Source organism: Neurospora tetraspora, assembly GCF_033439725.1.
Source record: "Neurospora tetraspora strain CBS 560.94 chromosome Unknown B0H65scaffold_6, whole genome shotgun sequence".
In the NCBI taxonomy this organism is placed as follows: domain Eukaryota; kingdom Fungi; phylum Ascomycota; class Sordariomycetes; order Sordariales; family Sordariaceae; genus Neurospora; species Neurospora tetraspora.
Window position 1 is genome coordinate 731,610 of NW_026944388.1, and position 26,481 is coordinate 758,090.

At 52.9% G+C, this 26,481-nt stretch overlaps 6 protein-coding genes and 1 non-coding gene across 7 annotated transcripts; 3 read left to right on the plus strand and 4 right to left on the minus strand.

Annotated features, from left to right (window-relative positions):
• Positions 1–1,952: 1,952 nt before the first annotated feature.
• Positions 1,953–3,500, minus strand: B0H65DRAFT_252014 (RNA polymerase I associated factor, A49-like protein). Its single transcript, XM_062822480.1, has 3 exons — positions 3,256–3,500; positions 2,857–3,182; positions 1,953–2,801 (listed from the first exon to the last, which is right to left on the minus strand). Exons 1-3 carry the CDS (start codon positions 3,407–3,409, stop codon positions 1,971–1,973), a joined length of 1,311 nt encoding a protein of 436 aa, XP_062679151.1. The 5' UTR covers positions 3,410–3,500; the 3' UTR covers positions 1,953–1,970.
• A 1,714-nt stretch (positions 3,501–5,214) lies between these two features.
• B0H65DRAFT_431218 (kinase-like domain-containing protein) lies at positions 5,215–7,583 on the plus strand (the record flags this gene model as incomplete). Its single annotated transcript, XM_062824932.1, has 6 exons — positions 5,215–5,278; positions 5,383–5,741; positions 5,807–6,001; positions 6,053–6,099; positions 6,154–6,441; positions 6,518–7,583. 6 exons carry the CDS (start codon positions 5,215–5,217, stop codon positions 7,581–7,583), a joined length of 2,019 nt encoding a protein of 672 aa, XP_062679152.1.
• A 4,391-nt stretch (positions 7,584–11,974) lies between these two features.
• On the plus strand, positions 11,975–13,659 carry B0H65DRAFT_431485 (uncharacterized protein; the record flags this gene model as incomplete). The annotated part of the gene is made up of 2 exons (XM_062824945.1): positions 11,975–13,476; positions 13,542–13,659. The coding sequence occupies 2 exons, from the start codon at positions 11,975–11,977 to the stop codon at positions 13,657–13,659; spliced, it is 1,620 nt and encodes a 539-aa protein (XP_062679153.1).
• A 2,137-nt stretch (positions 13,660–15,796) lies between these two features.
• Positions 15,797–15,917, plus strand: B0H65DRAFT_t345. The gene has a single exon. It is a non-coding gene; the product is annotated as a tRNA-Thr (tRNA).
• A 937-nt stretch (positions 15,918–16,854) lies between these two features.
• B0H65DRAFT_252191 (SNF2-family ATP dependent chromatin remodeling factor snf21) lies at positions 16,855–21,643 on the minus strand. The gene is made up of 3 exons (XM_062822481.1): positions 21,418–21,643; positions 17,367–21,344; positions 16,855–17,307 (listed from the first exon to the last, which is right to left on the minus strand). The coding sequence occupies exons 1-3, from the start codon at positions 21,511–21,513 to the stop codon at positions 16,954–16,956; spliced, it is 4,428 nt and encodes a 1,475-aa protein (XP_062679154.1). The 5' UTR covers positions 21,514–21,643; the 3' UTR covers positions 16,855–16,953.
• A 1,381-nt stretch (positions 21,644–23,024) lies between these two features.
• On the minus strand, positions 23,025–25,091 carry B0H65DRAFT_252329 (WD40-repeat-containing domain protein). The gene has a single exon (XM_062822484.1). The coding sequence runs from the start codon at positions 24,928–24,930 to the stop codon at positions 23,176–23,178; it is 1,755 nt and encodes a 584-aa protein (XP_062679155.1). The 5' UTR covers positions 24,931–25,091; the 3' UTR covers positions 23,025–23,175.
• Positions 25,092–25,227: 136 nt separating this feature from the next.
• Positions 25,228–26,232, minus strand: B0H65DRAFT_431789 (uncharacterized protein; the record flags this gene model as incomplete). The annotated part of the gene is made up of 2 exons (XM_062824964.1): positions 25,228–26,110; positions 26,168–26,232. 2 exons carry the CDS (start codon positions 26,230–26,232, stop codon positions 25,228–25,230), a joined length of 948 nt encoding a protein of 315 aa, XP_062679156.1.
• Positions 26,233–26,481: the final 249 nt, after the last annotated feature.

Below are 26,481 nucleotides of genomic sequence, written 5' to 3' on the forward strand. Positions count from 1 at the left end.
GTGCCGGTGCTGAATGGTGCCGAGCTATGTAGAGGTTGTAGTAGTGGAGGGAGGCAGCAGTGTGGTGCAACTCGTCTCGCGCGCGCGCATAACTTCCGCTGCTTCAAGTCCAGTCGTTGAGGTTAGGAGGGTGATGGTTGGGATCCAGGTTGAAAATCGAGAAGCTGGATAGCTTCACCTCAGCGGTAGTATCGAGTGCAGTCGGTCAGATGCCGTGAATTTGTTGTGCAGAGGGAAGGCAAGAGGCCAGAGGCAGGGGCAATGAGTGTGGTGACTTGGGGGCGGCAGAGGCAAGAAAGAGGTGGACAGTCAGCGGTCGGTCGGTCGCACGCGTTCGTTCCTTCTCAGTTCGCGGAACTGGACTGGAATGGAACTGGAACTGGAACTGAAAGGTGCTGGTTGGCACCAAAGAAAAGACCACCCTGACCAATCACCACGCCCGGAGACCACAAAAACTGGTCCATGCGCTGCAGGCACCAGCCCCGGCATTGCGAATCAACCTCAAAAAAATCGCAAGTGCCCCCCTGCCCCGACATTTCGCCCGTCATCCCAACTTTGACGCGTCGTGAATTGAGCACTCCTATTGTCGCTGTCATCAACACAAAATTGTTGAGAATAGCAGTTCAGAATGAAATCAGAGACATCATAGAGTATTGGGAAAGGTGAATTGAGGGTGCAAACGCAAAAATGAAGCAGCAGTTCAAGGAAACAAGTAATTCATGGAAAAAGATCGTTGAGAGTGAGACGCGTCTGAATTAAAGATGCCAAAAGCTCTTTAAAAGAGGCAATGTCGTCATACCATTTAAGCTGGTTGGGGTGCCGGTGAGGAAAGCTGCACTGGTTCTGGTCGCTCGGTGGGGATTTTCCCCACGTGGCTTTCGAAATGCGGCTCAAGCACTTTCACTTCGCACAACGCAAGGGGTCCAAGGGGGAGCGAGGGAAAGCACAAGCGCGGCCGGCAGACGGACGGGGTGGTCAGGGCAACGGGCCATGGGGAGGGTCGGGAGGCACAAGGGACTCCATCGTTGGGTGATCGACTTCGGTCCAGCCCTACCTACCGACGGCATCTCACACCGCGGGGGCGGCCAGCGGCCAGCGGAACAGCGGCCAGAAGGTGACGACAGGGCGGATGTTCATCCAACCATATGACTGCCTTTTTTTTCCTCTTTTCATGCTGGCCTGGTCGTTGGCTAATTTCATATCAACTTGGGATCTGCCGGGCACCCTCTTGTTACATATGTTAGGTTGGTGTTTGTGGTTCTGGTTTTGCATATCAACTGGCGTTAGCTGGTTCAAGTTATCGATCGTCTTTGCCTGCCTGTCTCCTGTCTTCGGCCCCCATCTTCATTATTTGGTCCGTGCGGATATCAGTTTTGTAAACAAACCCAAAGGGGTTGGCCAAATGTTGAGGCACTCAGCACTCAGGGGCCAGGGTTTTGTGGGGTGACCCTTTCTTACTTGTAGATTTCAATGTCATCTCTTTGACCCCATTCAGAGCTTATAAAGATTGTGAGACAATGGGCTTCCCGCCATGCAACTACGGCCCATCATTGTCCATGACTATTCTCTACACCGTCTATACTAATGACATATGCCTTCTAGTGTAACTTTTACTGCCCGAACCGCAATCTAACTGCTGTATACCTCCGCAAGATGCTCAAATAGTTCGGTACAAGTCATGGCTTCCTCTCGATTAGGCGCTTGGGGCTGTGATTGGCCAGCGCCTGGATGTCGCCTGGGTGTCTCAACAACACACCATGGTGGTTGCGGCTGGAAGCGGCCAGACTTCCTGCTGAACATTGGCTTCTCTCGCCAAAATCATGCCCTTCCCCAGCAATGCGTAGGGAGCTTCCAAGAGTAAGCGCCAAAATGTCCAATGTAGGACTGGGTGGAAGATTTGCAATGCGCACAATCCAACTAAATTTGATGATTTGATCCGTGGCCGTGATCCCGGCTCCGTAAAGAATGATTTACCTCTTCCTTGCCGGCAGTCTGATCTTGGGGAACTGGAGAGGCAGTGCCAAGATGGCAAAGTTCTCCATCTTGTCAGCGACCTTCTGCTGCTTGACGCGAGCTCCAATCTCGATAAAGTACTGGTTGAGCTGCTTCTGCTCCAGCTTCAGATCTTCCCTCAGGTCGATCGTGTTGACCTTAAAGCCGTCGATGATGGCGGCAAACGCGCAGCAGTGCGTCATCAGGAGGTCGACATGTGTCTTGCGCATAACTCCGCCGTCCGAGAACTTGCGGCGGATGTTCTCGATCACGATCTCGGGCGCTGGTGCCATCACCTCGCGCAGCTTATCCCTCTTGCCAATACTCCTTGTGCCACGCTCCCTTCCTTGCGAGGTGGCATTCCAGAAAATGATGACGAACAAGAGGTACCGCAGTACCCTCAGTCTGTGCACCGCGTCGTCGCTGCTTGCTACGTTGGAGACGCGCTTGGCGACGAAGCGCGAAGGTACCTGGATGTCCTCTAGGTTCTTGACGCTCTCCTGCCAATCCATCACTGGTATCGCGTTCAGGACCTCGGATCCGATAATCTGGGCTGGTACGTAGACGTCTGCGATCTCCTTGGCCTCGAAGTTGCCGCGCGGTACTGGTCGGGCGTTGTCGACAGCCGCTTGAAGGTCCTCCTTGGTCGACATGTCCTTGGTGGCGGTCTTGATGGCGTCCATCATCACCAGCTCGCTCTGGCCGACCTTTTGGGATGTAATGGCGTTCTCGGTCACGTCGCGGATCGCCTTCTTCGCCTTCTTGGTACCGAATGCCTCGCCGAGCTCGTTCCTCATGGCCATCATTTGCTGTTGCACCGTCAGTCTCTGGGTTTATGCCCCTAGCCAACACTTCCATGCCTACCTGTTTCTGAGCCTTCTCCTCCATTGCCTCGTCAACAGCCTTCTGTGACCTAACTGTGCCCCGGAGCACCGTCTTGCGCGCCTCCACGATTTCGACCTCGGCGGTTTTGGGGTTGAAGATGCCGATGTAGTGCTTCAGGTATGGGTCTGACGAGTCTCCTGTCCTGTCCTCGCGGGCTGTGTAGTCCATCGTTCGGTGGTTGGCAGAGTGCAACAGCAACTCTTGGGCGGGCGCGCCATTCTTCTTGCGCTTCGAGGTCTTGTCGGCTGGTGTGGCATAGGCTTGGAATTGTATGGATGAAGAGAGAGCAAGTCCCGAGGTGGCGGCTGGGATCGCATGTTAGAGTCATCCTCCATTGGACTTGTCGGCCATGGTCTCAGCCGATCAACATGTGCTTACCAACGACCGGAGGCGCATACTGCGGCCTCTTCACGGCTCCGACATTGATGAACTTTGGCGACTTGGACGACTTCTCGGAGTCGACCTTCTTCTTCTTGGTTTGGGATGTCGTATCCTCAGCGCTCTTGCGCTTCTTGTCTGATGAGCTTCCCATGATGGTGTTTGCGGGCTACAGAGGTGCTGGAATCGTGAAGTCCCGCCAAATCAAATGGATCATGCAGCTGGAGAGTCGCTGTCTGAACTTCTAAGTGGATCCCGCAGCCAGAAAAAAATTCTGCCGCCTGCCGGGGTCCCGTATCAGTTACCGCCTTTGCAATCGGCACACCACACCCGATGACGACGATGTAATATGTTGATGATTGTTTTGATAGACTACGAAGCGCGAAATGTTCATCAACAGGAATCAATTGCTGTTTATTTGTTTTTAAAAGATAGAAAGGTAGCAAGCCGCAAGCGCTCAAGAGAAATCACCCAGACAAGGAGGGGTTCAATCGAAATCACAGGGCAAAGGCGTGGGACGCGATTCCTATGCCCTCGCGCACGCGGGACACTGCCTACCGCGACGTCAGAAAATGTTCAAGATTGTTGCAAAATTGCTAGTCCCCTTGTCTGAGGCTCGATGTCAGTCCGAGGACAGGATGCCATGAATGTTGTCGGCGAGATAGATTGATTCACAGGCATGTAAAGACAGGTTTGTCACTTGAAGGCAGAGAATTGTGTCATGAAGCGAAGCGGCCTTTATTGTTGTTGCGACTGGTATCCCGAATTCGCATCTCCAAGCTAGACAGTTTGCTCCCACCGGCGTTGATCCGTAAACACCTTGTTGCTACTCAACCATAAGTTGACAGGCAACCAGCCAATACCATATCCACCAACAAACAGTTCCGTTCTGTGCGCGCCGCAGTTTGATGTGCAGCATATCCCGAGGGGTGCATGTTCCGTAGGAACCCTGAGTTCGCCTGATCACCGCGAGGTTTCAGAGCGACCGATGTGGCGTCATTCCGTGCTGAGAGGAGGAGTCGACACCGAGCCCAAGTCGTTTGATGGCTTAGAGGATGATGTGAAGAGCTGATTGGGTCGAGTGAGGCGAGGCGTTTATTTCCTGGGATCGAGTCAGCATCTATGCTCCAGAGTGGCGATTGTAGGAGCATCATTCGTCCGCCGATGGTGAAACTTACGATCTCGCTCTCATCTTTCTTCTCTTGCGCTTAAGGCGTCTCACGCGCTTCTTTCTCCACTTCGCTCTCATCTTGAACTGCTTGTATGTCAGTAGGCGGCCAAGCAAATGCTGGGGGACGGGAGCGCGTACATCTTGGATTCAAAGATGAGTTTTGCTTGTTGGTGATGGGAAAGAGTTTCAACTTGCGGATGGGGAGGGGGAACTTTTATCTAATAGGGCTCCAGGGCAAGCTTGCCCTGTGGGGTAAGTCAGGTGACGCAAGCCCAAATTGCTCAAGCCTGCCGCTCTTTGTTTGGTTGCGGTCCGTGCGGGGTTGCACCCTTTGCCCTAGGTGGCCCAAGCTCCCGCAGGAGGGAGTTTGGACGGCATCAGAAGCTCAGTCGGCTCGGAGCTCGACTCCTCCCTTCACTGGCGTGCCTGCCTTGGCAAACCTCAAGCATGGACAACTTCACTTGCAACGAAATTGCAACCTTCAGGTGAAAGGAAGGCACGACCTGTCTGCAGGAAAATTTTGCACAATGGCTGGACATGGGAAGGACAGGCCGATACCCAAGGCACCAACTTGCTCTCCCAAAATCTCGTTCCTGTGATTACCTCTATGAACTCTTCCAAACCTCAATTTATGCATTCGCAAAGCCGCCTTGGGCGATGAACAGTCAACACCTTCTCGAGCGCAAGTGACGAGATCATGGCATAGATGACTCAACCCTACCACTGCCGGCTTTATTCTTATCATTATCTCTTGTTTGGCCTATCTATATCTTGACAGCTGGCTCGAAATGTCGCAACCGCCAGTAGCAAGTGTTTCTTTCGAAGACACTAGCACTCATCCTCCTACAAGAGGTAGGTCTCTATCATTACCCTGGGCAGATCGTGAATGGTGCCATATGCTTCACTCGCTGGTCTAATCCAACCGGTGCTCCCTAACCTTCGAGTCGCAAGTGTAGGCGGTTTTTACATCAGGCCAAACCAGACAGTCAGAATTGGTCGTGACACGGACCGAGACAATAATGACGTTGTTTTTGCCGATTTCACGGTCTCAAGAAACCACTTTGAGCTGTATTCCATCACTGTTGACGAAGAAGGTCGCCATACACCACTTGTGTTTGTGCGAGATCGGCAGTCTTCCAACGGAACTCTGCTCAACAAAAAGTGTGTTGGAAAGAAGCCAGACATCACTCCGGGAAGACTACTCCAGAACGGGGATGTCATCTCTATCCATCCTTACATCACTTTCAAGTTCTTCCAGCTCGAGGAGGGAACTTCGTTTCTATGTCTCACTGCACGCCAACGAGAGGAACTCAAGGTATTATTGTTATCCTGGTGTGCGATAAACACACACATGCCATGATCTGACTTCGCAATGTCCAGCTCCTTGAGGACCGGTATCTAGTGAAAGATCGCACGTTAGGAGATGGTGCTCATGCTGCTGTCTACCTTGCCACAGATGTCTTGACTGGGCAGCAGTTGGCTTGCAAAGTGCACAACCTGGATAGACGACCCCGGTCGCACCAGATACTCCGTCGGATCAAACAGGAGGCAATGCTGTTGAGCTATCTTGATCACGTAGGGAACTTGAACGACACGAGAGACGGACTTGACTAACAAAGTTGTCAGCCAAACATTCTTTCCATCAAGGCCGCCTTTGAATCAAAGCATTCTGTGTAAGACTCATATCATCGTCAGCTAACAAGGTTGGGTAACTAATTTATCTCTAGGTACATCTTCACGGAGCTGGCAACTGGTGGCGATCTCTTCTCACTTCTATCACGCGAGGGGACACTCCCCGAGCTAGAGATACGATGGATTATACGCCAAATCCTCAATGCTGTTGACTACATTCACAAGAAGGGCGTTGCGCATCGAGACATCAAGCCAGAGAACATTCTCTGTGCCATAGCGCCCAATGTCTCCTACAGGCTTGTTCTCTCCGACTTTGGGGACTCTGCTCTCACGAACCGTGGAAGGTTGAAGTCCGAGGTTGGAACAACATTCTATCGAGCACCGTGGGTTTTCCATTTCCCTTTCCGAATTGACTTGTAACACTGGGTTTTCATGAAGCAATACTAACGCTTGGTTCAGTGAATGCTATAACTCCGAGAGAGGTCACTCACTGTCTGTCGACATCTGGTCTATTGGGATGCTTTGCCTTCAGCTTTTCTCTGGATTCCAAGAACTCCCGAACCTTCGTCATCTCGACTTCACCAGCCAAGACAGAATTGACCGTTATCTCAACATCATCTTTGATGACCACAGCCGTGACGCTGCTGTTCAAGATAGCGATGAAGACGACCCCGTAGACCCTCAAACCTCCCGCCTCCGTCCAGATGAAGACATCTCAAACGATGCACAGGACTTCATTCGCGGATGTCTCATCTACAACAGCAAGCACCGGCTCACGGCGCGCCAAGCTCTTGCTCATCGCTGGATGTGCGAGCCGGAGGAGGATAACCGACTCTTTAGGGGTCTTGAGCGCGACAATGCGGCTTCATGGGAACCCAGGAAGATTCGGCTCGCTCCTTTCATCGAGAAGATCGGTGCTGTGACAGATGCCCGTGATTGCGATGGAGAACAAGAACTAGGTACGATGGCAGAACTCGTGGAGGAGGAAGACGAAGACGTCGGTGCTAAGATATCGCCGCATTTTCAAAGGAACCCAACCCCCTCCCCTTCCTCCCGTCCACTGTCATCAGCCCATCAACGACAGGGAGATAGGAACACAGATCACCCACTAAGCAGCAACGGTCCGTCTTCTCCTCCGTTGACAATCCGAATCCGGCAGATGAGCCGAAGACCGCAACGCCAGCCAGGTCTGTGGGTAGACTCTGAACCCTCCTCCGAGGAAGAAGGAGGAGCAGGCGACGATATGACAACGCATCGTCCCCCTTTGCCCTCATTCACATTTACTCCACCATCACCAGACTTGCCAGAACTTTCTTCTTCGCCCTTGACGCCATCGTCGCAAGGATCAGTTATCCTCGGTGAATTGAACAGCAACGAGCATGGCGACGAACGTTCTATGGGAGATGCCTCAATGATTGAACCGCCCACAACCGCATCAAATTTGGCTCATCTGCGAGAAGCAGAGAAACGACGGAACGAGTTCAAGTTGAGTGAGTGTAAGAGACGGAGGACTTGTCCTGTCTGATCAACAACCGCCGACTGATACGCTCAGTATCCGGGCATCTGACTGACGACCTACGAAGTTACTGTACGGTGGCGTTTGTTGAGGTATTTGCAAGAGATCCCCATGTGGTTAGGCACTTGATCGGACGCAACGTAGGTTGATGTGTTTTTCTCCAAGTCGTTCGTTCGTGGTTGAAGGATCGATGATGACCCGGCGGTGCGGGGATGTTCATTCGGTTTGATTGAGGCTGAGTTTAAACAGCATCATGCGGCTGGTTAGGCACATGTCATTCATTCATCCAACTATCGGAGAGGGGAAAGGGAAGAGACAAGAGAGATATGGCTCGGTGGCTTGCCAGGGTTTGGCGGTCCAGGCCAGGCCTATGATATCGAACGCATACCTAGCGTGCGAAAGTCAACCTTGGCCTCATCTACCAAGAACCGATTTGAGAACCATGTCCCCGCCTGGTGACATACGCCCAACATGGTCGGATATCGTTAGCGATTACCGTATGTATGTGTTATTTTGCGGGTACCCGACGACTGACGATTTTCCTTCTAAGCGGTTCTGGCGATGTTAGCGCTTCTGGAAAAGACGCAATAGAGACCGGTCGGCCAGTTGATGAGGCCGCTTTCTTTGGGCTCAAGACTGCGAGGAGCGGCTAATAAAAACAGCAGCACACCCAAGTTTGGTCGTCCATTTCATTCTTTTGGGTCTTCTCATCAGGGATCTGGGTTGGGTTGGTACATGGCGTCTCTTGGCCCCTCTTCCCAATGTCTGATGTTCAGCGTCCACCCGTCCGTCATGCCGTCGTTGAGAGCATATGACTGCCGTCATCAACCGATACACTCAAGATGATTCTTAAACCTTTGCCGGGGTTGACGACAGAAATACCAATGTCCAAGTCCACAATTGGAACTCACTCTAGAACTAGCAATTACCTAGTTGAGTTAACCGTCGGCGCGCACAAGCTGAGCCGTTTATATCAGTCGCTCTCTTTGATAGGCTCAATGAGGGTCATCATCCACCATTGTCTGACCGGTGGTGAGTGGCTTCGGAGGTTTCGCTTCGGTTAGGAACTTCCCAACTTCTCTTAAGTCCGAACTGCAATGAAGTCCCCCAAAGTCGGTCGAGCCCCAATCTCAAGACCCCAAAAAAATGTGGAGAGGGTGACAAGAGAGCCCCAGTCCCCAAGTCTCCTAGTCCCGATGCCGATTGGCCCTGAAGAAGCATGCATGTTTCCACTTGGTCGTCGTCGGAGCGGGTCAGTTGTGGGTGAGTGGGTATGCGGGTCAATCATTCATAGCGGATCACCTCATGGGACCGCGCGGGAAGCAGCCCGGTGAGGAGCTTCTTCCCTTCTTCCATTTCTCATCATCCATTCGAGTCAAGATCCGTCCACTATCTCACCTGCGTCCGTATGATCAGTAGAGGAATGGAGAGATACCGAATCAGAGAGTGTGAATCAAGTGCCAAGCTGAGGGCTCTGGCGTAATTGTCCGATTTGTGCAACCTAAAGGCAGCCCGAAGTGGAAGCTTTTCAACCGCTGTATCTCTAACTGGAACGGACGGGATCCCATCATCCCTATCGCAAAGAAAGAAAGAGGCTCATCCTCGCACGCGACATCCTCGCATCCATCCTCGCATCCCCGGCCCTTGGGAGCCCTTGGGGGAGTCGCCCGGCATGAAATCGGACGGCCTGCCTCAGCATGGTGGGGTCTTGAGATTACAGTACCTCCCGGCCGGGTGTTGAACTTGGTTGAACCGCTGGGTTTCGTGCGTACTCTACCTTTGTCATAGTAGCACCTGTACTGTTTTTTGTCAGTCACCAAGGTTCTTGGGTTTATTGAACCGAGTGAAACGCTTTTGTTCAATGAGGGGAAAAGCGACAAGAAGCGTTGAGATATGGATCAATCTTGTGATGCAGTAACCTTGAAACATTGGAAACACTGCAGAGAGAAGATGACATTGGGAGTCGAAAGGGCAGCAAGATTCAAGTCCCCACACACCATTGGTCGTCCCCCACTCATATCATCATTGCCGTTGCTGCCCTTTGCTCTTGCAAGTATCAAACTGCAAGTGTGGATGCTGCGATGGTGGATTGTGGATCTCAACTTCCTCCTGAAAGCGGAGGCGTTGACGGTCATTTTCGATATCGAGAGGTTCCCATTCTTGTCATTGCCCATGTCCACTGCCAGTTCTGCTAATGCCCGTCTGGTCATCCACTTTGTCTCTCACTTCCATCCACACAGAACCGCAATAATTATAGCTACAGTGACAGCTGTGGTGACATATACGGTATCTCAGTTTCCCAGGCTTGTGGCACTGCCCCTGGCAACTGACAGCGCTGCACTCGGTCGGTGCCAACCTGCCAATCTACCAATCTCATGCAATGCCATGTAAGTTAGAAGCTACGACGTGCCAGCCAGCCATATCTCGCATGTCGTTCCCCCAAAACGCTCAGGCGCCGCCGCATGGACGGGCAGACGGGATCGGGATCCTTACGGAAAAAGGAGCCTCACAAGTTACCCCTCAACCACGCTCTCGGGCTGTGCCTCCCTGCGTCCCAGCTTTGGAATCGCACGAACTGGCGGACGGACAACATCGCACAACTGTTCACCACCTGTTCACCTGTTCTGCTCTAGCACAGCACCCCCACCTAAGAAACGCGCCAAAGAGAGGAGTCAAAGAACGAAAGCGATGAGCTTTCTCTGTTCGGGACGACATTCCAAAGACCGAAACTCGAGGCCGTGCCAATATCAGAGAGGCATACTGGCATAATCCCCATCAAAACCAACTTTGCCGGTACTTAGCTTGGACACACGAGTTCATCAGATCTCGCCGCATCTTCCTTCTCTTCATCTACTCCACAACATTGTCAGCTGGCCTCTAGTCGATTCTGGTAAAGCCGCGGAACTTGAGGGTTGTCGTCATTTCCAAATATCGCCATCCTCGACAAGTGGGAAATCTATCGGCAACGAGCCATCCTTTCTTATATGTCTCAGGCCGAGAGAGACCTTGGATGAGACCCCTGATCAGTTCCATGCCTTGGGCTGCTGCTCGGTGGTCAGACAGCCGGGCCTCAGTTCCCCTAGCACATTACCGAGCCGAACGAACCACAGCTCTCAGCTGTCACGGTGCCCAGTCGCATTTACTCCAACTGTGGCACTCTCCCCCTCCCCGCCTCCACTCTTTAGCTCTGGTCGCACTCACGCAACTCTCCAACTGGGCATCAGCGAGTGGTGAGTGGGCAGCTGCAGCACCTTGCAACTGGCATCCCGCTCTGAAATCTGATTTCCCCGGGCTGGCCCTCTTCATTACACCCTTGCAACCTTCTTCCTCCGTCCAGGTTGGTGGCTGTCACTGCCTTGCGGCTTAAACCGTTAACGATCCCCCATCCCATCCACCCCAATCTTGGATCCTCCACTGCCTCGCTACCGTCTGTGCCTCTTTCAGGTTTCGGCCCACGACATTCAACCATTCCTGTCAAGACCACCAGACCACCACGTCCACCCGCCAGAGCGGCCGCAAAAGAGACCGGACGGAAGCAACGGTGTGGGAATTAGGTTCCGGACCAAAAAAAAGACTCGGTGGCCTCACCTACTTGTACAAGTTGGACTGGACGACGACTCCTGGTTGGTAGCCAAGGTAACCACGGAATACGGATTACCTTGACCTTGCACACTAAAAGAGGTACCCTTGTGTCCCCATCGTGTCTGCCATCCATCGCTCTGGCTGCTGCTTCAAATCTCCCTCCTTTTCTACCTTGTCCCGGATATCCACCAGCCGCTGCTGTCAGGGCCTTGAGCCGCATTCCGCGCCTTCAGCTTCCCCAGACGCCCAGCCCCCCTCCCGCTTCACTGTCCCATCTGGTTGTCCCATCTGGCTCGGGCTTGCAATTTACAAACCCCCGCTCAATCAAATCAGTCACGAGGCTGCTCCCGCTTGCCTGATCCCCCCCAGTGTCGCGTTCACACGCCCTTTCCGATCTGCTTTGCGACTTCGACCTGGGCCCTCTCCCCGCTAAACTCCTTACCACGCACACACCACACACCCTGGGCTGCTTCTTGCGGCTCTTACATGCCCGCCGCCCTACGCTGCCGTTCGCCAGCGCATGGTCACAGCTGCGCGCGAACTCGCACCTTCGATACTTCGACTACGACTTTACCAGGACCGCTGTTGAGAGCCCTCGGGAAGGGCTTTGTTGACGGGGACTAAGGGACAACCGGGGCGAACTATACGGCCGGTGACCTACGAGTGGTTGCTACAAGAGGTGGAAAACAACTTGTCTGCAGTGCATGACGGGCGGCCTACGGTCTACGGATCACAACATCTACGTGTCGGCCCGATCTTCGATGGCGAACTGATAGACGTTCATTCCGCGAGCGAGAGCACCGACGACACGCGAAATTATGAGTACGACAGCCGCTTCCACTCTTGCCTACGATCCCACTGGAGATCGCTACGATCCAGATGAGGTACTACTAGCCCAGAATAGCCCGTTGATGAAGCCCTACCACCCCCAGCTTGGGCCACCAACGAGCTCGCTGGACGAGTTCCCCTACCCCAAAGTCAGTCCTCCTTCCAGTCCGAGAAACAAAAGGTCTGATCGTCGCATAAAGTCAAGACCGAGTCAGGGTGATGCCGTCTTGCTTCACATGCTTGACGGAGGGAGACGCCCAGAGATTGCGATCCAAGCCGGCCTCCAAGCCTTGCCATCAGAGCATTCCGATACCGACAGAGACGACTCCCTTGAGCCCGACACTGCTTCCTCCATGGATGGCAATGAAATCATTCAAAGCCCTCACTTCAACGGGGAAGACCGCGATGACGTTGAACACCTCCACCTAAGCCTTCAACGTCGAAATATGTCAGCCGAGCCTTCCAGGGAGGTCGATACCGGTGGTGGCTTTGACAGCCTACAGTCTCTAGCAGCCGGTGCCTTGGGCGTGGTTCAAAATCTCAGCGCTCCCAGTGTCAAGCAGGAAGAGGCAGATGCAGGTCCCACGCCGCCAATCACCGAGCATGATACCATCAAGGAGAGCGCACCACCAATGACGGTTCAGTCAACCATAGCGGCGAGGCGAGCGGAGGCGGATAAGGATACAGAAAGGCTAACCCAGCCTGCAATGCTGACTCCATATAGCCCACGAGGAATCGCCTTTTCACCCCGAGAGCACGGAAGCATTCCTTCGATTGCGTCACCTACGAACCCCCTAACACCCAATAGTCTACCCGAAGGCTTACCGCCAATCCAACCGACCTCCCCAGTGTTTGAAGGAGCCTCACAGCAGACACTTCCATCCATAAGGGATTCTCTAGGAGTGGCGGATCTCAATCAACTTTCCCGTCCCATAATTGAGCGGAGTCCACATCAACCTTTTCCCGGCTCTCCTCCAGGTTTTCCGACAAGTCTGTTGTCATACACAAACCATGCATCGCCGCCACAATCGGCCGCTGACCCATACCGTCGGGAACCTGTTTCGCCGTACTACTTCTCTCAAGGGAATGGCATACAGCGGCCGCACGATTATGCCAGCGGCTCAGAACTCTCAGCTCCGGATCATTCGCGCAGTCACATGAATGCCCCCGCAACATCGCCCGGATCAATAGCCGACCGAATGAGCATCGATGGCCTAACCAGCCATACGGGTACTTATGTGTGCAAATTCCAGGGCTGCAACGCCGCGCCGTTCCAGACGCAGTACTTGCTAAACTCGCACGCAAATGTTCACTCATCCGCGCGACCTCATTACTGTCCCGTACCAGGGTGTTCTCGAGGCGAAGGTGGAAGGGGGTTCAAGCGCAAGAACGAGATGATCAGGCATGGATTGGTGCATGACTCACCAGGCTATGTGTGCCCATTCTGCCCTGACCGAGAGCACAAATATCCTCGTCCTGATAACCTCCAAAGGTAGGCATCTCTAACCAAGTAGTTCTTGAGCCCGTGAGACCTGATTGCTAACACTGACATTGCAGACATGTACGAGTACACCACACTGATAAGGACAAAGACGACCCCCTTTTGCGCGAAGTCCTTGCTCAGCGCCCGGACGGCCCTAGCCGTGGCCGGAGACGAAGAGGTGGGCCGAATTGAACTCGGCCACCCACAAACACCGTGTTGTCAACAGCAACATTTTCTTTCCTTGCCTATGTAGATTTTTCTTCTCTTCGCTACCCCTTTTTCCCTTTCACTTCCACCATTTATTGCTTGTCTTTGGTGTTTGCCGCCTGGTGGGTGTACATAGGCAGGAAACTTGTCACAGCAGGGGCTAAACTATGGCACAAAGACGAGGCCTATGCGTGGTTTGACCCTGGTGTGGTCGGTCATTTCTTTGTTTCATCTTCCTTCGATCACAAGCAAAGGAGGATATGATTTCTTTCGGCAAGGCAAGCGAGGGAAAAGGACCACGAGCTGCAGCTGTCATCTTTGTGGAACTTGAACCCCTTTATCGCATGTCACTTCCCCCCTTTAACACAACGATCACTCACTTTAACCCCCTTTCATCTTTTGTAACCCTTCTTCTTTGCGACTATACTTCGTCGATACGTTTATTTGGTTTCAGCGGGGTGTTTGCCAATCAGCCCCTTTGGTTTTTGTCGAATTTTTCATGGCGTCATGGAGTTTGCTGCTGCACATCATATACCACTAGTCTGCGAATTTTTATACCACCATGTTGTTGTTTAACATCTTTTGTTACTCTTTTACTTCTCTTCGACTATCACAGGGCCCTTTAGTCGGCCTCTTTTTATGCTGGAGTGTGGGGATTTTTTGAGAGAGAGACAAGCAAACCAAACCACCTCGCCATTTTTACCAAGAACAAATTCATAGCACTTTATTCTGGTGTTCATCATTCGTCTAGAACCTCTTTAATTCGCCTTGTAGGGCTTCGATTCTTGGGAAGTGCGTGCGAAGTGTGTAAGCTAGGTCACACTTGTGTTTGTGTTGGTAGCGATACATCTGGTGAAAGAGAGATGGGTGTAGGCAACATTGGGAGGAAGGAACTGAAGTGAGTGCCCTCGGGAGATAATCGTACGGGCGTTGGAGACCACATGTGTTGGGGAAATTGGGTGGACGGGCACATTCAAGGGTTCAAGTCCGGAAAGAGATATCATCATTGCGGAAGCAATTTTTGACAAGCACAAGCTAGGTTATATAGCGCGTGAGAAGGATTTTAAGTAAAGGAGGATATATAGTAACATAATTCAAGCACACACTTATGCTGTGGTATCTAAAACAGCACCCATGCGGACATGTGACAAGCGTACCTACTTCATTCATTCGAAGTGGTGCTTCCTTTGAGTTAGTTGTTCACACTCCACACGGACGGAATTCCTACCGGTTTGCCGAAATCCTTGGGCAGCTAGCTGTACAATAGTATCAAGTTGCCGGATTCAAGGCGGGCCGCCGTAGGTATGGTTCTAAGTACCTCCATTGAGTGCTGACTGGTGAGTGTTAAGTCCAGCTCACGGACTTGCTGATTTCGTTGTTAGACTTGTAACACTTGCAGCAGTCGTCCTGCAGAATATTTCAGCCGCATCCCGCGTTCTCTAGTCTACACCGCCAGAAGCAAAGAACGGCCCAGAGAAAAGGTCTGGATGAGACGGAAGAACGCCTCATTCATTGTATGTACACACGGCTTGTAGAATTGACCCCCGCGCCGAGAGCATTCACGCTGCAGCCAGTTAGACGATGCGATGGTCGGCTGCAGAGCGTTGGGGGTGGAGGGGGGAAGGATGCCAGACAGCGGGTTCAGGAACTTGAACCAGTTCGCCAGAAGTTTTCAGAAGCATTTTGAAATGAAGCCTTTCGAATGTTTTGTTTCTAGATGCCGATCTGAAACTTTTTAGGTTTAAGGTTCGGGAGAAGGAATGTGTTATTCGATGATGTGTGCAAGGAAGGCAACCCGTTCGTTTGGACGTGTAAGTGGCCTGCCTGCCAGCCTGCGATAACTATATGCAAGTTGCACCCACGAGGACTCGAATTGGGATGAATGAAGTACTGTCATCAAATTTTTTTAAATTTTTTTTGGAAAGAGGCCTTGGAGATCACATAAATCCCCAATTCCCATTGCACTAAGCTATTTATTATGTTTGTGTTTTCATTATCGTCAAGCGTTTGTCGTCTGCTTAAGCTTTTACCGCCCAAATGTTTTGTTTGCTTGCGTCAGGATACCCCTCACTTCCCCTTTATAAGTCCAGGACCGAATACCGTTATCCAACAAATACCAATTGCCTGCTTAGCATAGTGGCTAATGCGTTGCACTTGTATTAACCTTGTCCACTGCGGGTAATTCCAAAGTGGGTCATTGTCTCGACATGCAAAGATCACAGGTTCGATTCCTGTAGTAGGCATTTCTTTTTTGTGTTTTTTTTTTCCTTCCTCGTTTCTGTTCCGTTATTCTTCTTGTTGTTTGTTGACTTGTGTGGTTTTTCTTTCTTTTTCGGTGAGAAGGCAGGAGGTGTTGAAGATATCGAATATGTGGTGTTTGTAAATAATAGTGATGGAAGGGACGGGGCGAACCTCCGACTCGAAGGTGCGTAACTCATCTTTCGAATGATACCAGATAGATAGATAGTCCGACAGTGAGGTAGTCACATCATCTCTTCCGACAGAGTCCGCGCAGTAAGCATAGACAAACAAACGTGAGAGACACATTGACTTGGTTTCTTTTGCTTCTCTACATCTACCGACCGACAACTAGACATGCGAACCAACTCAACTCGCCTAGTCGTCATAGACAGACACCCTACTCAGAAGCCAACGAAAGAAGATTGAACGGGAAGTTCGTGTTGTTATAAGATCTTGCTCCCATAAACACTATCAACAAAGTCACTACACTACACTACACTACAGCCCACCAACTACCAACCACCACCCAGCATCAATCAATCAGTCCATCAAGTCAAAAACCATAAGTATAACATAACGTCTTTATCAGTAGTATCCTATGTCAATGCCATGATACCTAAATCCATCCCCATCCTGTTACCGAAAGAACAAAAAAAGCCGAAAAAACCTGAATGTCATACCACGTCTTTCATCTTTCTCCTTTCGTCTTCGCTTCTGCTTTATGTTTATTCTTTTCTTGCCATGCCATGCCATGCCATGCCATATGTACGTCCGTACGGGGAGTTTCGTATCGTAGGTTATGTATACAAACACTACTACGTAGTTTACCACTACCGGTAGTCTGATTTTATCTGATCGACTCATCAGCCGCTTCATCTCCTTCCTCCATCGATACCGAACACCCATTTATTCTTCTTCCGATTGGTAATCATCATCACCGCTATCATCGAAATGACTACTACTGCTCTCCGCACGGGACCGCGACTCACGCTGACGCTGACGCTGACGCTGACGCTGACGCTGACGCTGACGAGCCCGCTAATCCTCATCACCAGCTTCGCTGTCCGCCGCGCTAGTACCGTTCATCACCTGGCTGACGCTCATGCTGTTCACGGCTGATGTCGTTGCGCTGGCCGAGGAAGCAGCGTTGTTGTAAGACGTTGAGCTAGACACCAGCTTGATCCTGGTTGGTTGGGTCGGTGCTGGGGTTGGCGCTGCAGGTGCCGACGATGGTTGAGGAGTCTCTGTGGAGTTGGTGATGGTGGATGGGGCGACTGAGCCGTCCTTTGTCGAGAGTGCTCCTACGGAGAAGGATGAGGAGGAGGGGTCCTCGAGAGTGCGGAGTTCGGGGTGATCGTTCAGCTCTTTTTCGAACTGAGCCTTGAAGTGAGCCTGTTACATGACGTGTTAGTGAACGGCTATCTCGCTAACAAGCGGCGGGTACAACATACCTCTATCCTGTTTGCATCTATGCAAATCATGGATGTCTCCTCGTTGAACGTCCTGCAGTTCCTCACCAGCAACTCCAGGTCCTTCCGCATATCCGAAAGTGAGTGGTAGTCCTCCTTCTTCAACTTCTTTTCGATGTCCTTCATGCAAATCGGGTTCGTGATCATGAGGTAGTAATCCGGCCATTCACGCTTAGGCGGCAGCTTGACGAAGGGACCGATGATCAGCCTGGTGGGTGGGCCTTCATCCTCGTCCTTGTCGCCATCTGGCTGCTCGGCAGGCTCATCATCCTCCACTTCGAGGTTCATCAATCCATCGAAGATCCTCCTCATGCTCTGCTGCAACTTGGTGCGCATCTCTCCTGACATGCGGCTATCCCCGTTTGATACCGCCTTGGGCCGGCCACCGGGTCCGCGACGCTTCTTGGCGGCAGGAGGTTCATCATCGCCGTCCTCCCTTGGGCGCTTTTCGAGATTCTTGCTGCCAGGCTTGCGACCGCGTTTCTTGGGTGTCGGCGGAGCAACTTCCACTTCCTCGGTACTAGCGCGACTAACGGATGGTGAGGCATCCACGGAACCGGAAGCATTGTTGAGGATTGCCAGCTTCTTGAGCCGGTTTTGTTCACGGCGATCCTTACGGGCCGCCTTGCGGGCCGCCGCAGCCTCCGGCGAATCGTCGTCGTCGTCAACCGCCATGAGCCACTGCTCTTCTGTGAGGCCGTCGTCGTACTTGACCTTTGTGCGCTCACGAGCTCCACGACCGAGAGAAACCGCTTCTTCTTCTTCAATCGGGTTGTCATCTTGAAGGTAGATATCGGGCAGTTCCTTCTCAGCCATGAGGCGAGGAATAGCCTTGCAACCCGGTGCCGTACCGTAGAGCGGATCGCGAGCTCTTTCATCGTCAAGCTGCTGGAACGTGACCAACTCATCCTCGTTACGGGCCAGGATCATGTTGAGTTCCTCGTCATCCATCTCTTCCTGCTCACCGACCTCCGCCATGTCTGCCGTCTCAAGCAAAGTCCTGAGCATGGCATCACGATCGGTTTCGGAGGACTTGTTGTCGAAGCGACCGGCCTGAATGACCTTTCCGTCCATGTCGAGCTTGAATCTGGCACGCTCCAAGATCTTTTCTTCCACCGAGGCCGAACTGATGAGACGCAAAATACGCACTTCGTTCTTCTGACCGATACGATGGGCACGATCCTGAGCCTGCAAATCCTGATGAGGGTTCCAATCCGAGTCGTAAATGATTACCGTATCGGCAGTCTGCAAGTTGAGACCCAAACCACCAGCACGAGTGGACAGAAGGAACATGAAGTAAGGCGAGTCAGGGGCGTTGAAAAGCCTCAAGAGTTCGGAACGGTCCTCGGCCTTGGTCGTACCGTCAAGCCGGAGGTACTGAATGCCACGGAACCTGAGGAAATCCTCCATAATGTCCATAATGGCAGTCATTTGGAAGAACATCAGGACACGATGGCCCGTTGCCTTATATTTGGGCAGAACACGGTCCAGAAGCTCAAACTTACCGGCCGTTCTCCACAACAGGTCGTTGCTGGTATTGGTCGGGTTCATTTGGTTTTCGACTTCGTCAAACACAAACGGATGGTTGCAGAGCTTGCGGAGCTGCATGATCATGTTGCTCAAACCACGAGCACCAGTCTTGCCACCCTTTCCGTCGCTGACAAGAATCTTTTGGTGGGTAACCATTTGCTTGTACAGACGTTGCTGCAGGGCCGAGAACTTGCACTTGATGACCTTTTCTGTCTTGTCCGGCAGATCCTTTTCGACATCCTTTTTGAGACGACGCAGCAAGAATGGCCGTAGCACCTTGTGTAGACGACGAATGACGAGAATCTGCTCTTCTTCTGTGAGTTCCATCTTGTCTTGCCCACCCGTGTTGGCGAAAGGAGTGTTGAACCATTCATCAAAGGTCTTGGCTGATTTGAAGATGTTCGGCAGGACGAAGTTGAGCATGGACCACAGTTCGGCAAGGTTGTTTTGCAAGGGAGTACCCGTGAGAATCAAGCGGAATCGGGTGCTGTAGAACTGCTGGATGGTCGCGCTCAGCTTGGAGTTAGCGTTCTTCATACGATGTCCTTCATCAATGATCATGTGGAACCACTTGATCTTGCTCAACAGCGGACGATCCTTTATGATGTACTCGTATGTCGTAAGCAAGACCTGGAATTCACCACGACGGATCTTCTCCTGCTGCAGCTTGCGGGTGTTGGGAGGACCCTTATAGACGATCTTGGCGACGGATGGTGCCCACTTATCGAATTCGAGGTTCCAGTTGGTGAGCGTACTGAGCGGAACAATGACCAGGTATGGTCCATTCTGCTGCTTTTTCTCGATGAGGTACGTGACCAAACTGATTGTCTGAATAGTTTTTCCGAGACCCATTTCGTCGGCCAGGATACCGTTGAGGTTGTTGTTGTAGAGCGACAACATCCACTGCAGACCCTTGAGCTGGTACTCCTTGAGAGTACCACCGACCAGAATGCTGGCTTGTTCTGTGACCTCTTCCTTGATTCTGTGCGCAACGGCATAGTAGTCGATCTTCCGACTACTTTCCTCGTCCTCGTCCACATCGCTCTCCTCTTCTGGGATGTTTTGCAAATCGTCGCCATAACGCTCGGCGGCCTCGCGCTGTTGCGCACGAACCGACGAGGCGAGCTGATGAAGGAAACCGTCGGTCTGGCGGAGAAGGTGAGTAATACGAGTATCCTTGGCCTGATCGAGCAGCTTGAGATAAGCTTCTTCGTCGTTGGCCTTGAGGGCCTGCAGACGCTGCTTGGCCGTCCTTTCCACCCTCTTTTGCTCCTCCTTTTCGATGTTGAAGTGATGCGCATACATGAGACGGCCCATCTTCTGCAGCTTGTTACGCTGGATCGAGGCGACATTTTGTATCTCCACCTTGTGGTTTTGAACCGCTTGCAGAAACTCGACGTGCTTCTTGCGTTCCCTATTCTCGCGCGCGTCACGTTGCTGCTTCTCAAGCTTCTCGGTAACCCGGGCCTCCCTAACACTCTGCTTCTTCATGCGACGGTACATTGTCCTATTTGTCGTCATCGCCAGGTTGTCGTAGTGTAGCATTTGTTTCCCGACCTTGTCCCTCAGCGCTCGCTGCTTGGAGTACAAGGCCAACTTCTTCATTTCGATAATGGCCTTGCGCTTAGCCGTGTCATCGGCGACGACTTCATCCTTGCTCGTGTCCCAATGCGCCAGATTACTTGGGAGGCTCTTGAGCTCGGCATAGCGGGCGCTCATGCGATTGAACACGATCTTCTCACGGTCCGCCCTCAACTGCTCGAAATCGACACCCGTGGGGAAAATGCCAGGGATAATGAGGCGATTCTTCCGGCGCCCATGCTCGAGGTAGTTGATGCTGTTTTTGACCAGTCCGGCTTCTAGTGGCAACTTGACTGTCTTGAGCTCACGCGCCTTTGGTGTTGAATCAGCCTCCTCCTGACCATTGGGACCGCCGGTCTTGGGGGTCTCTGGGGTTGGTGTGCTGGAGTTAGTCTGAGCAGCGGACGTATTGGACGCCGCTTGCGCAACCTGGGCAGAGTTGCGCCGAGCCCTGAACTCGTAAAGCTGTTTTTGAAGGGCAGCCGGGACACCCTGATTCCGACTTAGCGCTTGGAAAGCCTTTATTTGATCCTTGAGCAACTGAATCTGAGCCTTGGTGTAGGGGACACCTCCTTGCGGCTGGCCGGTTGGCATACCAACAGGCTTAGCAGCAGGCGTCTTGGGAACCTGAGCTCCAGAGACACCGTCCGTCTGTTGGGGCCCGGGGGCACGGCCAGGCTGACCTCCGTTAACGGCACCGCCTGCCATCTGTTGTTGTTGTTGTCGTTGCATCTGCTGTTGTTGCTGCTGTTGATGCTGTCTGCGGGATACGGCCAGGATGATGTTGTGGAGCTTCATAAACTCGGGATCGTTTTGAGGGACGCCCTGCTTCTTTAGTTGCTGGTAGCGCTGTTGAAAGTCAGCTTGAGGCCATCACGGAATCGCATTGGTATGTCATGATGCGACTAAGAGGGAAACATACCGCATAGACTTCCTGAAGCTGCTGGCCGCTCATGTTGGCAGCCATCACCATTTGCGGGTGCTGCGCAACGGCAGCAGGCATTTGGACACTAGCCATGGTGGGAGCAGGAAAGAAGAGATGCTGGCGGGGCTATCGAGACCGTCGAGAGAAGTGAATTCAATGGCTGGCGGCAGATGTCACTGTCGGCGCATATCCATAGACGATGATAGTCGCAGTGGGGTGCGTCGCGAAAACGCCTTGGTGGACGTGACCAGGACGTGTCGTCAGGCGAAGAGAAAAAAAAAGAGCAGCGAGTGACAAGCGTGTCCTAGGGATGGACTGCAATTACTAGGCAATGGATAGGCAAGAATGCAGAGATGCGGCAATGCCTGTCTGAGTGGTATGCAAAAGTCCGGACGACGGATAGACGATGCGCGGTGGACAGTCGTCGGTTCGCGTCGTTGAGGTGTGTGCAACGAGCAAGGGTGGCTTCACCGAACCTTGAGGGCGGTGGTTATCGACCTGTAGTTCAGCCGTCGTTGTTGGACGGGATGATGGGTGACCGGGAAGCGAGATGGTCCAGTGTGCTAAAAGACTATCTGGATCCGATGGTCCTCTTTGCCGTGGTGGTGGTGGTGGCGGTGGTGGTGTTGGTGGGTGGTTGCCGTGGAAAGTGGAATCTGATATCCCAGTATTGTCGGTTGGATGGACTCTGCGAACGTAGAGCAGGAATTGTTAAGAGATTCCAGTTGCACTGGTACAAGTAGAGTGGGCAGTGGGGGAAAGAGGCGGACAGTCGGGGCGGGAAAATGAGAGGGTAGACTGGTGGTGAGTGCACTGTAGACTGTAGAGGCAGGCCTCCCTTGAACCTCTGCTGACTGAAGGTCGGACAAGATGAAGGAAAAAAGCCGGAATGGCAATCGCGGGCGGCGCGTTGGGGGTGGTGGCCGGGTGCGAGTGGGATGCGCCGGGGATTGAGTGGTCCCGTTTTTTGTCGGCGGTTTCCTGATGGCCTCAATGAGTCGCAGGGGAGAGTGGTGATTTTTTTGATGCACAAGCCTTCGCGTCCACTGGCTTCCCTTGGTTGGAAAGTGATGGAGAGAGGTCACGGTCGGTCAGGTCAGAGAGCAAAGCAGCGGGTGCGGGCGACGTGAGAGCGCAGAGCCAGCAGGCAGAAACAGCAGCCAGAGAGTGGCAGAGTCGGTGCCAGTTCGCCTGCCTGCCCGGCAAGAGCTGGCAGAGTGGATCCAAGTGGCCAATGCTCGTGTCCAGCCAGAGGCTCCACGCGCAAAATTTGGCTGGGGAAAGCTTACGTAAGATACGCTCGGCCGCTTTTTGCAACTCAATCAGGTTTCACGCATCCGACTCCATCCCTGACCTGTGCAGCAATCTAACCGTTATTCGATTAGCGGCAACGCCGAGCAAACCTCAGGACAGCCAATCGCTGCCTCAGGATTGAGCGCATGGACCTCGCATTTGCCATTGGCCAAGAGATTATAGCCTAAGCGTTTATGTAAGGATGCCTACTCTCTTAGTGCATTGGCTTGGCCGAGTCACATTCCTGTCCATGGCATTTGGAGACAGCAAAGGACCGTATCGTGCCCCTGAATGGATGTACACAAACCCAGAGGACATTCCTGCGGTATCCCATGGCACCACGACAGTTCGTTCATGTAACCCATTACCATGGTATCAAAATTTAAAAAAGATAACACTGTCTATCTCCTATCCTCAATGCATACCCATTCGTATAAACAAGATAATCATATGGCCCAGAGATCACCTCTTAACCCTCTTCCGATCCGGTCCCTCCCCATCCTCCTCTCCCTCACTAACATTCGCATACTGCGTAACCGGCTGCGTCTCCTTGTAAGACTTGGTAAATATGGGATCCTTCTTAGCCACCTCCGCATACTTGAGCAGCGCCTCTCGGGGATCCTCGTGCAACATCCTGCTGAGCGGGATGTTCTCCGAGATGTGTTTCTCGTCCGGCTGGCTGCGCATAAAGGGCGTGATCTGCTGCACCTGAGGGCCTCTGGTTCCGCTGCCGTTGCCGCCGCCGCGCTTCCCCTTTGGTTTCTGTACCACGGCGCCGGGAGTGATGATGGAGTCGGCGGAGAGGCCGAGGCTTTGGTCCATCGTGAGGTTGGGGTCGTCGTCGATGTGCCGCTTCTTGGGCGCGCGGGACATGACTTCGACGGCACCGCGGAATGACTTCTCGGGGTTGAAGAGGATGCGAGTCTCGGCGTTGGCGGAACCGGTGATGATCTGGTTGAGCTTGGGGTGCCAGTCGACGACGATGATTGGGATGCCGGGCGTGATGGGCGTAACGTGTTCGGGTCTGAGGTTGCCCGGGTTGAGGATGTGGAGGTGCCCAGACGCGGAACCGGTGATGATCGATCGCGAGTCGGGAGAGTATCGGATGTTGGTCATGGGGAAGCGATCCGATGTTGACGGGTGCTCGACCTTGACGAGAGGCTCCTTGAACTTGCGCGTGTCCCATAGTTTGATCAAGCCGTCACCTCCTCTTGTGACCACCATTCTTCCATCTGCGCTAATGTCGATACCACCTGTCCATGTGTCTGGCTTATGTGCTTCGCGAATTTCTGCCGCTGGTCGCGTGAAGGGACCGTTGCCGCTGTACATGACCAGCGAACCATCCAGAGCGGCCGCCACAAGAACCGGATTGCTCCCCTGGGCAGAGGCACCCCATACCACCGATGTCATTCTCGTCCGTCCAGCCGATCCCGCGGCTTTCGACTTGAAAACAATCACCTCCTTCTGGCTTCTCTTGTTGTTGACGTCCCAAATTCTTAGGGTGCTATCCGAGCCAGCGGTAACGCAAAGGTTGGGGTCGCTGGGGTGCCATGTGCCTGTTGCGATCTCTCCGACGTGACCCTTTGTGTTTTTCATGTCGCGTAAATACATGTCGCCCTTGATAAACTCTGTCAAGATATCGCCATCCCTCGACATGATCTTAGCTTGGGGGTGCGCTGTTACGCAGAGAAAGTGGCTGCCCGAAGTAGGGCAGAACTCGGCGCGTTGAATCGGGTGCGAGTCGGTGGTGGCTGATGATTTCTTGCTCTCCCACGGGTCGACGCTCCTAAAGGCCCGTAGTGTTGTTGGCGTCATGGCAGAAAAGTCATGAAGCTTGACTGTCCCGTCGAGGGAGCCCGTAAGAAGTCGTCCGCCGGCCGGGTCCAAGGATACGCTCGTCACGGCGCGCTCGTGTGTTTTGAGTACAAGTTCGTGGGATACAGGGAATCGATCGCTCTCGTCTTCCGAGTCATCGTCGTCTGAGTCGTCATCATCATCGTCGCTGTCATTGTCACTATCGTCATCCTTCTTGCGGTCGCCTTTCTTTGGCGCTGCTGGTGTCTCTACCTGTCGCCTCGCCCTTTCTATTTGGGTTGCGATATTGGCTTCTTTGCTTGTTTTGCCGAACGACAACGGCACGTATGCGCGCATGGGGTCATCTGGGGCAAGTTGTGGTTGCTCGACCAGGTAGTCGTCACTGTCGCTATCGCTCATCATGCCGGTAAGGAGGAAAAAATTGGTTGTTGTAAGGAGCAAAAAGGTGTCGGAACGATTCTTTGGTCAGACGTTGAGATCATCAAGTTGCCTAACAGCCCCACCGCTTCTTGGCGTGCATTCCAGGGTCCAGACGGGCGGGAGCTGTGACGCTACCCCGGATGATGTTACAGTGTACAAATTGAAGATAAATTGCCGGCCATTGAGGTTCTTCTTCTCTTCTCCAACTTTCTCAATTCGACTTGGACCTAAAGTTGTCGTACTACAAATCGTTTACTAACACACAGCGTCCACGAAACATCATGCCGCCGCCTTCTTCAACGCCCCCAACCTCGCCAGCTCCTCTTGCTTCATCCTCTCCTGGATCCTGACTCTCTCCGGAACGATCTTCTCTCTTGGCCTGGTAATCTTCCAGCCTTTTAGACGGTCCTTCCCAAGAGCCCGCAATGTTACCTGCTCCACGAGCGAATAGTTGCCGTCCTCCCTATCAAAGTTGAACGGCTGCTTGAGCGCTACTGGCGGGTTGGTAATGATGCGGACGTTCCTCTTTGCGTTGCTCGAGGCCGAGTGCAGCATCAGCGGATGAAGCAAGTACACGTCCCCGACCTTGCCTGTTGCCTCGACAAACTGGGTGCAGCCCTTGGCCGTATTGTTGAACCAGTTGAGGTGGTGCTCCTGCTTGAATTCCCCATCGCCCCGGGGTGCCATGCGTGGAGAGACACCCTCGGGATGCTCGTACAGGTGCTTGGCGAGGATGGGAATAGCCTCGGGGCAGATCATGGTACCGCCGCCCTCGGGCATGATATCGGTGAAGAGAGGGATGACGAGCAGACCCTGCTCCGGGCTGTCGAGGTAGTGGACGAAGAAGTCGCCATCGACGTGCCAGTTGTCTAGCTTCTGTGGAGGCTTTGGCTTCCCTTCTCCTTCAGGTGTGCCGAGGTTGACGATAAGGGAGTCCTTCCACTTCTTGGACCAGTTGGCAATCTTGTCCTCGCCGCCGCAAAGCTCGCTGATGGCTGCCCAGGCGCGGGGAGCAAAGTCTGCAGCGTCGAACTCCATATGGGAGGGCATGTTGACACGTGCTTTGTTCCAGGTGGACTTGTCGTTTGGGTCCATCCCAAGTCTTGTCCAGACATTGGCGATTATCTCCTGTGCCCTCGGCTGTGTGAAGGCAGCCGGGATCCTGGGATGGACGGTCAGTAACGAGGTTGAACAGCTGGTATCGTGGCATAGCACCTACTTGACCCAGCCATGGGTAAGGAAGTGTTCCTTCTCTTCAAGACTCAGAGCAGATGACGACGACATGTTGAGTGTGATGTTATTTTTCGGACACATGCTGTAGAGGATAGCGAAAGGTCTGAGGAGAACAAGACCGTAGATTCACGGGGCCGACAAGCTATCTCTACCCTTATATACTCGTCAAGATACCGACGGATACCAACCTAAGCTAACCAAATGATCATCAACAAGACTCCGGACTCCGACTGCGCCACGAGGCAGCTAAGGTAGGTAATCCATCCTTGCTCCGTATGCGCCTTAGGCTACGTGTAACCG

What these genes read in the sequence shown, in the direction of transcription:
- B0H65DRAFT_252191 (XM_062822481.1), bottom strand. Translation starts at nt 21,513, where the DNA reads ATGGCTAGTGTCCAAATGCCTGCTGCCGTTGCGCAGCACCCGCAAATG. An exon ending in AGCTTCAGGAAGTCTATGCG is followed by an intron (nt 21,345 to 21,417) that starts GTATGTTTCCCT and finishes GACTTTCAACAG; the next exon opens with CGCTACCAGCAACTAAAGAA. An exon ending in TAGATGCAAACAGGATAGAG is followed by an intron (nt 17,308 to 17,366) that starts GTATGTTGTACC and finishes GTCATGTAACAG; the next exon opens with GCTCACTTCAAGGCTCAGTT.
- B0H65DRAFT_252014 (XM_062822480.1), bottom strand. Translation starts at nt 3,409, where the DNA reads ATGGGAAGCTCATCAGACAAGAAGCGCAAGAGCGCTGAGGATACGACA. An exon ending in GTATGCGCCTCCGGTCGTTG is followed by an intron (nt 3,183 to 3,255) that starts GTAAGCACATGT and finishes ATGCGATCCCAG; the next exon opens with CCGCCACCTCGGGACTTGCT. An exon ending in AGGAGAAGGCTCAGAAACAG is followed by an intron (nt 2,802 to 2,856) that starts GTAGGCATGGAA and finishes ACGGTGCAACAG; the next exon opens with CAAATGATGGCCATGAGGAA.
- B0H65DRAFT_252329 (XM_062822484.1), bottom strand. Translation starts at nt 24,930, where the DNA reads ATGATGAGCGATAGCGACAGTGACGACTACCTGGTCGAGCAACCACAA.